Source organism: Mytilus trossulus, chromosome 2 (assembly GCF_036588685.1).
Source record: "Mytilus trossulus isolate FHL-02 chromosome 2, PNRI_Mtr1.1.1.hap1, whole genome shotgun sequence".
NCBI classification, from domain to species: Eukaryota; Metazoa; Mollusca; class Bivalvia; order Mytilida; family Mytilidae; genus Mytilus; species Mytilus trossulus.
The window spans coordinates 12774426-12785029 of NC_086374.1; the positions used below are offsets into that span (position 1 = coordinate 12774426).

The 10604-nt window shown below is 33.5% G+C and overlaps 1 protein-coding gene across 1 annotated transcript; it reads right to left on the bottom strand.

Moving 5' to 3' along the window:
- Positions 1-347: 347 nt before the first annotated feature.
- Positions 348-5496, bottom strand: LOC134704908 (uncharacterized). Its single transcript, XM_063563693.1, has 3 exons — positions 5396-5496; positions 4059-4141; positions 348-2480 (listed from the first exon to the last, which is right to left on the bottom strand). The coding sequence occupies exons 2-3, from the start codon at positions 4108-4110 to the stop codon at positions 517-519; spliced, it is 2016 nt and encodes a 671-aa protein (XP_063419763.1). The 5' UTR covers positions 4111-4141; positions 5396-5496; the 3' UTR covers positions 348-516.
- Positions 5497-10604: the final 5108 nt, after the last annotated feature.

Here is a 10604-nt window from a genome sequence, read left to right on the forward strand (position 1 = left end):
ATACCCTTTATCTATTTGCATAAACATCATAATATAAAATTGAGAATTGAAATGGGGAATGTGTCAAAGAGACAACAACCCGACCATAGAAAAGACAACAACAGAAGGTCACCAACAGGTCTTCAATGTAGCGAGACATTTCTGCACCCGGAGGCGTCCTTTAGCTGGCCCCTAAACAAATATATACTAGTTCAGTGATAATGAATGCATGAAATAGTACTTTTTTTCAATATTTGTAGATTTGTTTTCATCAAATTCCTGTTCACGGACACATAGGTTTTTTTCTTCTATGTAACTTCATACAAAAAAGATCAGCGGATTGAGTCCTCGAATAATCGATTGACAGAATTGAAACCCCAAATGAAAGAAAAATTTCAAACTTAATATTCACTTTTTGGTCAGAAATTGAAGACAAAATTCAAATTTCATATGTAAATTTATACCACCTTTTTGGAAGAGTTTACGGCTTAAAACAAGTATATCAAATAAAACGAAAGTCTTCATTGAACTATAAACTTAATATGTCCGATTTAACCCGCCACCTAAAGCACCTTTCAAAATTTGCATCATCATTTGCGGATTTTCACTAAGTGCCTCATTCCCCATTAACAGAGGAATTAGACTGCTTGCTTGTGATAGTCCACCGGTTGATGCACCTCGGTTCATGTAACGCATTAACATTGGATTCTGCATCAACGGAGATTCCTCACCGCCAGTTAAAGTCATCATATTTTGCATGTTAGATGGATTATGGTTTTGATTCGACCTTAATAACATATTGGAAAGTAAATTAGGGTTCTCATTTTCCCCTCCCGAAGAAGACAATAATGCTGTAATATCGGGAGGATTCGGACGTGAAAACGAACCCAGTAAACTTCCAGTTCCTGGTGTTGTATTCTGTTGTTGTTTAGATAAAAGATGCTGTATCATTAATGGATTCATATTTTCTCCTCCCGATAAAGCTAGCAACGGGAGAATGTCCGTTGAACTTTGTGAACTTTCGGTTCCTTGTGATGAAGGCTGCTGTTGTTTAGATAGGAGATATTGTAACATAAGTGGATTCATGTTTTCGCTTCCTGATAAAGCCAACAAAGGAATAATATCCGTTGAACTTTGTGAACTTCCTGTTCCTGGTGATGTAGGCTGTTGTTGTTTAGATAAGAGATATTGTAACATAAGCGGATTCGTATTTTCTCCCCCCGATAAAGCTAGTAAAGGAAGAATATCTGTTGAACTTTGTGAACTTCCGGATCCTGAGGCTGTAGGCTGTTGTTGTCTAGATAAGAGATGCTGTAACATGAGTGGATTCATGTTTTCTCCTCCTGATAAAGCTAACAAAGGAAGAATATCAGTTGCACTTTGTGAACTTCCGGTTCTTTGTGATGTAGGCAGTTGTTGTTTAGATAATAGATGCTGTAACATGAGTGGATTCATGTTTTCTCCTCCTGATAAAGCTAACAAAGGAAGAATATCAGTTGTCGATCCTTGTTGTTGATTTTGTTGTGTGATATGATAAAGTAATGCAGGATTAATGCCTTCTAATCCACCTGTCATGGCCAGGGTCTGCAACAATTTATCCTGACTCTGATTAGGTTGCATTAGTTGAGATAATACTAAAGGATTGTTCATTATACCCTCGCCCCCACCTGATAATGCTAGTATTGGTAGCAAGTTTGACTGAGGTGCGCCATTTTCACTTCCTGCCGTCTGCAACCCCTTTGGTAATGAAGGAGGATTTAGAGGCAGTCCTTCCATACCACCTGTAAGACCTTGAGTAGTTTGTAGGTCACCAATAGTAGATCCTCCCGTGGAGGTCTTGCGATTGAAAAGATATGACATAGCTTTTGGGCTTCGAGATATTTGTTCAGTGCTGCCATAAATTGATTGAAGTAATTTTAATTTATTAAGGAATTTTTGCTTTGGTGAATCACTAACAATTCCTTTATTTGGCAATGGTAAAGAAGGTGACGGAGACCATGCATTAAAGTTTGTTCTAGTTGGTGCGCGTCCTAGTATTTGACTAGGCATTTTAAAACCTATACTTTCTTGTTTTGTTTCCTGTCCTTTATTTTGTGTCAAACTGTTTTTATTGGCTGAAAGAACATTTGTGGTTGCATCAAAAGGTACATTATTCATTTCTGATAATTGTATTACATCAATGTTCGATTCAGGTACAGAATTGTACAATGACTGTTTCGCTGGTATTGATTCCGATACTGAATTATACAACGGCATTTTTGCTGGAATTGATTTAGATACTGAATTATACATTGGCATTTTTGCTGGAATTGATTCAGTCACAGAACTATGCAAAGGGATTTGTGTTGGTATTGATTCAGCTTGCTGATTAAACCCGCTTTCCCCAGTTACTGCAGAACCCTGTAATGGATTGTTAGAAAAGGCATCGGTATTTGTGAACATGAAGTAATACTTCCAAAATAATGGATCTGTAAATGGATAGGACGGAGCTCCATTAATTCCTGAAAACAGAAAAGAAAATTACTTTTATACTTATATATATATCAAGGAGACCAATTTCCTTTGGTTTTGTTTTACTAACTTTTTCTTACTTTTTTTTCGTATTTGAATATCAAATAGTGTTAAAAATATACTATATTAAATAAAAAGAGGGCATTCAAAAACAGAAGACTAAATCCCATCCATATAAGTATATGAAAGATATCAAACTGTCTCAATTATATTTAATATATGCGCACTCACTGTGCAAACCTTAAATAATGTTGAAGGAAATCTGTAAAAGTTACGGATCACACTAAGTAAGTAAATTTTTCGTGTAAAGAACGGACGGAGTAAAAGCGGTTACTAGTCTATATGATGCAAGGGTAATATAAGGAAAAAGTATTATTCAATTATATATATGTGTAATGTTTATTATGTTTTCATAATTTACATAATGTGTAAAACAGAAATAACCTAAGATATCTTGACAAATAATTTAATGAATGTATTTCCTTAATTAGTAATATGATTACTAATGTTACGACAAGGTACAACACAGCCAATTATACGTATGCTGATGGACTGGGTTATTCCTATGATTTCTCATTTCGAAATATGTAATGTCTATAAAACAAATGTATGAAAATAAACTTCATACATTACTTCCTTGTCTATAAAGAGTTTGCAGTTCGAAAATCGAATCAATAACTTCATCTTTAATGTTCAAATTATGTTGTCTGCCCTGAAACCCTGGTTTTCCTTTTGTGTCGAGAGCAATGACTGCCTGTTACTAACGCGTAAATGATTGACAGAAAAGTCAATCAATTCTGTTTGGCATGCCTTTGAGTTTTGCTTCTTATTTGTCCTTTGTCTCGCCTATTATAGTCTGTTTTGACAGTATGCGGTTTAAACTGTAGGCTTTTAAATGTTTTCTGCAGGCATTTTGGTTTCAAATTAGTTTAAGGGAATCATTTATGGCATGAATGTTTCTACGAATTGGTAAGCAGTTTACGTTGCAGACGTAAATGTGTCTCGCAAATGACGTTGCGCATTCCAAATTGGCTTTGGTTGTCACTACATATTGAGCTGGTCATGGGAGGTCACCTACACATCATGTCTGTACCGTTGTTGTAAGGACAATAAGAGGAGTTTCTAAAGGTAAAATTTTACAGCAACGTACCGATCACGTAATATATACTTTTCGAAAATATACTTATGACCTCATTCAGATAAATTCATTGCTTAGTCTCGACAATATGGAAAAGCAAGATTTGTGTTACCGGTTTGAGTGTGGGTATTGATTCATAGAAACATTTCACGAATATATAATGATGGTAGAAAAGCATTCCTGGGTTTAACATGTTCAGCAGAATTTCCTTCCTTTCAGGGGCACCCCGGTTTTTGGTGGGGTTTGTGTTACTCAGTCTTTCTGTGCTGTGTTGTCTATACTGTTGTTTGTCTTTAAGTCATATCTTTTTTTAAGCAGAAAGAAGAATGGTAGGCATGCATATATATTATATTAAGATTATTTGGTGTAAACTAATCAACAAGGGTGTGCTGCGTTTTTGTCCGTCAATATTAAAAATAAATAATCTTACCGGGGTCTGCAATAACTAACTGAATACTTATGGCTATCCATAATAACCTCATGTTGATTTGTAATACCAGCGTGTACGAAAACCTGTAAATCAAAATTAATCTTTAGTCTATTTAACGATTTATGAAACCTAGAAATTCGTTATATTATAGACTACTACTACGCATGCATTTTAATCTATGCAATACCATTTTATGATGATGTTTTATTTAACTAAAATAGAACCTATGACTGTAGAAATAATACGCATCATTGTTTATTATACATACAGTCTGTCGTGAATATACAAGACAAGTTGGTCACTGGACGTTGAACAAACAAAAAAAATCAATCAAAATCAAAATGTGCATTATCTACAATTCGGTATGTGTATCTTTCAAAAAAAGGCACTGAAAGATATACGTAAACTAAATATGTTTACCATAATAGTATCTACATGTAAATAAAATATACTTAATAAACAATCAATACTTAAAGTGAATATATGATAAGAACCATTATTTGGCATATGAAAAGGCCTTCAGTGATAGAATAAAAATAAGATCTTGCAACGACCAAAACTGTGCCGGCGCTTTTCGATTTTTGTTGTAAACGGCTGAATGCGTAATTGAAAATACTAGCTAATATACGAGTGTAATCAACTATCTATCAAAGCAATTTGTTATCCGTCAGTAGCTCGAAAAATTCACTATTAAACAGAAAAAAACAAACACAACTTATCCATGGCAGATATATGTACGTAGAATAATTTGTAAGAATAATTTAATTTGGCCTAAAGCAAGTATCGTGCTATATTGAGTATTGCCTTACCATAAACTACATGAAGTGAAATATTTTTCGCAGTGTATAGTCTATCACTCGACACCTTCAGGTCTATATGCAAACTAGATAAATTTTTGTTTTTGTTCTTCGGGCCGATCTAGTGAGCCAAGTCATATTCATATATTTACATATTGTTCCTATGTTGTGCTGTTGTGTTGTCGCTTGCCAGTAGGATCGAGTGATTCAAAACATGTTTGGTCCAACCGCGTTTTGTATGTCTTTGTCCCAAGTCACTCAGTTTTTGTCTTTGGTTAATGTCAGTCATTATTATAACCGTTTGTTACTTTTTTCGTGAATCAGGACATTGGGTTTTCTCGTCTAAATTGTTTTACACTTTGTCACGTCGTCCGAACCTTTTCAACCTGACTACACAGTATGGTATTGCTCATTGTTGAAAAACACACGGTAACCTATTGTTGGTTACATCCACTCTGGTATCCATATGAATAGTTGTATCATTGTCAATAGTACCACATTTCCTTATATCGACAACATTCCTTTAATCAACAGACTTACCTCTTACATGCGCTAGTAAGTATGGGACTATTACAGTTGTACTAGTTGTTAATCCTGAAAATATTAACACTTTGACAAAAAAATATGTGAATGACACGAACAATATATGTCGGGAAATGTTTGAAATTAACCACAACAAAATATACGTCTTTATGAATTTGATTGATTTGCAATCTCACACATTTCATAAACGTTTTACATAACTATTCCATTTCTGTTATTTGTCATCGCAAACGCAGAAGGAAGTTTTTTTTTCAAAACAGTTTTGATTGTTGTGTTATGTATAATGTCATCTCGACACGTGTCTTATGATCGAGTGTATACTGACATGGCATACATAAGAGACTCTAATGAGCTGTTGAAGTTGCAGCTCTCTAGAATAATGTACACAATTATCTACATACATGTACCATACTCATCTTGAAGTCATTCACAAATTGTATAAACAATGGCTATGTGTAATGGACAGATGATGGTCGTGGTTTTATTTTTTGTTGTTGTTTTGTATAGTTAGTCTCGACGCACAACCATTTAGAAAATGTCTGCGATGAAAGTGTTTGTTTTAAACTAGTTATTGTTAGTATTCTTTGCTGTTAACTAAAACTATATATACAGGTTACAATGAACAAGTAACAAATAATTCAATTGTAATTTGATATTAGTTGTTTGCTTGCCAATTGATTCCAGTAATGACCATACTATCATTACCAAAATTTTCCTTATTAAACTCAGAAATTTCAAAAGATGACAAATACTATATATATTTAGTCTTTACCGTTTCAAAGATAATAGCAGGAACACTTGTGGTCAATTCAACATTGCAGTTTGGAAACTTAACACCCTGATGAAGATTCAGGTCTATGACGAATTCAACACAAAAGGGGAGGATTAGATAGTCAGACAAGTAGTCTCCGCTACATATTCATGTCTCATTTTAGGAACATCGCTATTACGTGTCTTTAAATGCTACATTTAGTACAATATATATATCTTATAGTTTTTGTTATCATTTTGGGAATTTTGTGTTGATGGCAGATCTTCCATAGTTTCTGTTGGTAGATATGAAAAGATGTGGTATGAGTGCCAATGAGACAACTGTTTACGATTTTAAACTCTGATTATTAGAGCTTGACGTGTTGTATACGCACTTGCCGTAATTTGTCCTTTAAAATTCTTTTTTTTGTGTCCTTGGATTGCGGTATGATTGACATGTACCAATAAATTGATGGATATGAAATAGGCGTGACATATTTGCTGAAGAGGTGAGGTTAATGTCCAAATGCAATGAAACATATATTTTGAGAATCGAGGTAATACGATTTGAATTTGAAAATAGTTTAACTACCTTTCTGTCGTCATTATATTAATAACAGATAGCTGAGAGGGTGATAGAGCAGATTTTTACCCAGAGAAAACATTGTCAACGACGGCGAAGCCAAGGTTTTACAATGATTTTGGAGGGTTAATAATCTGCTCTATCACCCTCTCAGCTATATGTTATTTAATTTATTATACTGAATGTCCTATAAGTGACAATCAATGAAAACACATAAAACTTTAGCATTGAATTTTAAAATATTGATGAAAATGCGATGTATGTCTTTTGAATTATCTTTTCTTGAATGGTCCTATCGAGAGGGTGACATTCAAATGAATTATCTCCCGCTGAGCCATAGGACAGAGTAAATTGTCTCCCTCGAATACACAAATCAAAATCTGGCAATTCAACGTAAAGTATAATAATAGGTTATATGGATCTTGGCTGTATACCAGCTTTGATTATTTGTAATATCTTCAATTTTTCACTTATTCTTACAACATTTGTATAAACTTCAAGATTATAAAAAAACGGTTTTTTTCTAAAGTGAACATTGATTGGTTAAATATTTCTCAGTGTGTTTGAATTTGTTTGATAGCCTTTTGGTCATGACTGTTTGTCTTTAATATTTAATTAACTGTGCATTTGTATTCAGATATCGCAGATCAAATTTATTCGTTCTTTGTGTAATCATACGTTTTTTGATTGAGTTAAGTCTGCTAATTGATATTTTATCGTATGTTTTTATATGTTGTGATGTTATGCTATTGTTTCGGAAAAAGGGAGAAGGTTTGGGCCCATTAAAACGTTTAATCCCGCTGCAAATGTTTGCACCTGTCCTAAGTCAGGAATCTGATGTACAGTAGTTGTCGTTTGTTTATGTAATATATACGTGTTTCTCGTTTCTCGTTTTGTTTATATAGATTAGACCGTTGGTTTTCCCGTTTGAATGGTTTTACACTAGTAATTTTGGGGCCCTTTATAGCTTGTTGTTCGGTGTGAGCCTAGGCTCCGTGTTGAAGGCCGTACTTTAACCTATAATGGTTTAATTTTTAAATTGTTATTTGGATGGAGAGTTGTCTCATTGGCACTCACACCACATCTTCCTATATCTATGTGCACATTAGACGATAGAACAATTAGAATGAAATTATATGTAAATGGGATTAAGTTGAGATTAACTAGTATACAACTATTATAATAAAATTTTTTTTTATAGATTGCATTGAAACATTCCGGAAGCTATATTGAGACAAACAAAGAGTGATGTATATTAATTTAGATTTCTTTCTATTGAGTGTTTACAGGAGAAGATTTAAAAAAAGGGAATAAAAAAAGCGAGGCATCTTGATTTAGACGAGCTTGAACCTGTAATGACAACACTGGTTATTACATTTTTTGTAAATAAACCTAACACTTATATGTCGTCGTGATTTTCTTTTTGAATGTCATTTTCTATTTATTTTTCCATAGAGACTTCCTTGTAGATTAGATGTTAATTTTTTCATGTAAACATTTTCGGTGAATGCATGTGCAAAGATGTCTCGAAATTGCTATTTACGTGAAGATGCTTATGATACTAGTACTAACCCTAAATAAACGGGCACCAAGTATTTATTAATTCAAAAGTCTTTTTCTAGTTCTTAGTTTAATTAATCTTTAATTGAAAATCGGATCACATTTTGTTTATTATTTACAAGATTAATTTTCTTACCTTTTCTTTACGATGGTGTTATTCGAAAGCCTTATAATCTTTTTAATCTTAAATTACAGCTTTCAAATAAGTGTCATTTATTTCTATAAATTTAAGTCATTAGTGACTGGAAGGCAGTCGTGTAGTATAGGTTGTGTTTTAGGTTTGTAATCTGTTGTTTATTTCGTTTGTTTACGACATCTGAGATGATGATACTTCAGAATCATTAATTAATAATTATTTTTAAACATGAAACCAAGACAAATAAATGCTTGAGGTTACCACATAGACATGTATCAACAATGTAGCTTGGAAATAGATAACAGGATGCATGACTTAACCTTAACATCTGTATGATTTGTATATTTAATTCATTGAAGTTTGTCATTTGCATGTGATTATATAACCTTATCACTCTTATCATTATCATATGACATGTTTCTCTCAATAATAGGTTCACAATCTATTTTCTTTGCACACATTACTCCTACGTGTATTTCAAGAGCATTAATTGTATCAACATAATGATTTACCCTTTTTGCCTCATCCTGATTGTGTCTGTGTCTGTGTTCTTGTTTATTCTTTTCTACAAAGGGCATAAATTCATTCTTGTATGTTTTTTATTCAGTTTTGTTGATTGCAAAACTAGAGTTATAACTGTTTTGGTAATTGAACTGGTGGATCATATAAAAAGTAAAGCATCGGGAACTCAAACTAAGTCATTATTAAGATGTCTTATATTCTTTGTGTAAAAAACTAGCAATAACATTACATAGAGATAAGGGAATATTTTAATCAGTTCAACTTTGTTAATCAACATTACTCAAAAGAGAGGCTAAAATACCAGAGGGAAAGTCAAACGCATAAATCGAAAACAAACTGACAACGTCATGGCTAAAAATGGAAAAGACAAACAGACGAACAATAGTACACATGGCACAACATAGAAAACTGAAGAATAAGCAACACAAACCCCAACAAAAAGTAGGGGTGTTCTCAGGTGCTCCGGAATGGGTAACCAGACCCGCTCCACATGTGGCACCTTTGTGGTGCTCATGTTATAACAGGTAAATAGTATTAGTGTCAATAGAGCAACCTTTTCTCTGAATTTTTAATTAATAACATCTAATTTTGTGTTGGGACAAATTTGTATACAATATGTCTATACACTTTGGGTACAACGTGTCTTCATTCCTAGCCATTGGAAAACTTTTGTTGCGATAGGATCACTTTATAGTTTGTTCACCCTGTCATTCACTGATGGATTTGATACCTAAGGATGTACTTAGGTGAGGATCGGTAAAAATTAAGGAATTAAGAAATTTCAAAACCTCACCGAAGTACATCCTTAAGCATATGCGGGAAGCTTACTGTATGCTTCATCGTCGTGCTTGATTTCTTTAAAAATGGTGCATTCAAGAAACCGAGATTAGTATTTTAACACACAAAGATCACCCAGCGCGACGACAACTAGAACGACTGGATCACCCAACGACTTGAACGGTATCATTTCAGTGATATATAGTCATCAAAGTAATAACGCTACAAGTATTTTACATAATAAGGTTAAGAGGGCTTTACGGATTCTACATAAGTATGTGGAATGTAAATAGGTATATCATGATGAATCATTCTCTCCACGACACTATCACATTCCATTTCAGTATGGTCCGTTTCCGAAATATATTTAGCAATTGACTTGTAATTCTATATATATTTATCTAAAAATCTGGAGAAATAAATTGGTGGTTCCAAGAAAGCATTTTTTGGTAAGCCATGTAAACATGGGTATTGCATTTTATATAGGGATAATGCAACTCAATGTCTCTGTGTTGGATTTATTGGAATGTTTTAATCGACTGACTCTCCTGTTCATACACAGTTGTATTCATATATTCAAAGAGTGGACAGAAATATTGGGATCCGGTCGACACCTCTAGCTTATTAACCATACCTGTAAAATATATATTTTTTTCTCGTTACAGAACACATCTTCCAAAACCTCGTCAAGAAATGTTTTCCTATTGTGGTTACTAATATAGACTGTGTAAACTGTTTACCTCTTTCTGTGCATTTCGCTTTCTTGCAATCGTTTTTTGATAACTTCACTCTTATTTATTCAAGTTTATGTAAATTGCGCAATTTTTTTTTTAAGACTTATTCCAGGATTAATACCCTAGTATTTCAATTCTTTGTAT

What these genes read in the sequence shown, in the direction of transcription:
- LOC134704908 (XM_063563693.1), bottom strand. Translation starts at nt 4,110, where the DNA reads ATGAGGTTATTATGGATAGCCATAAGTATTCAGTTAGTTATTGCAGAC. An exon ending in GTTAGTTATTGCAGACCCCG is followed by an intron (nt 2,481 to 4,058) that starts GTAAGATTATTT and finishes TTCTGTTTTCAG; the next exon opens with GAATTAATGGAGCTCCGTCC.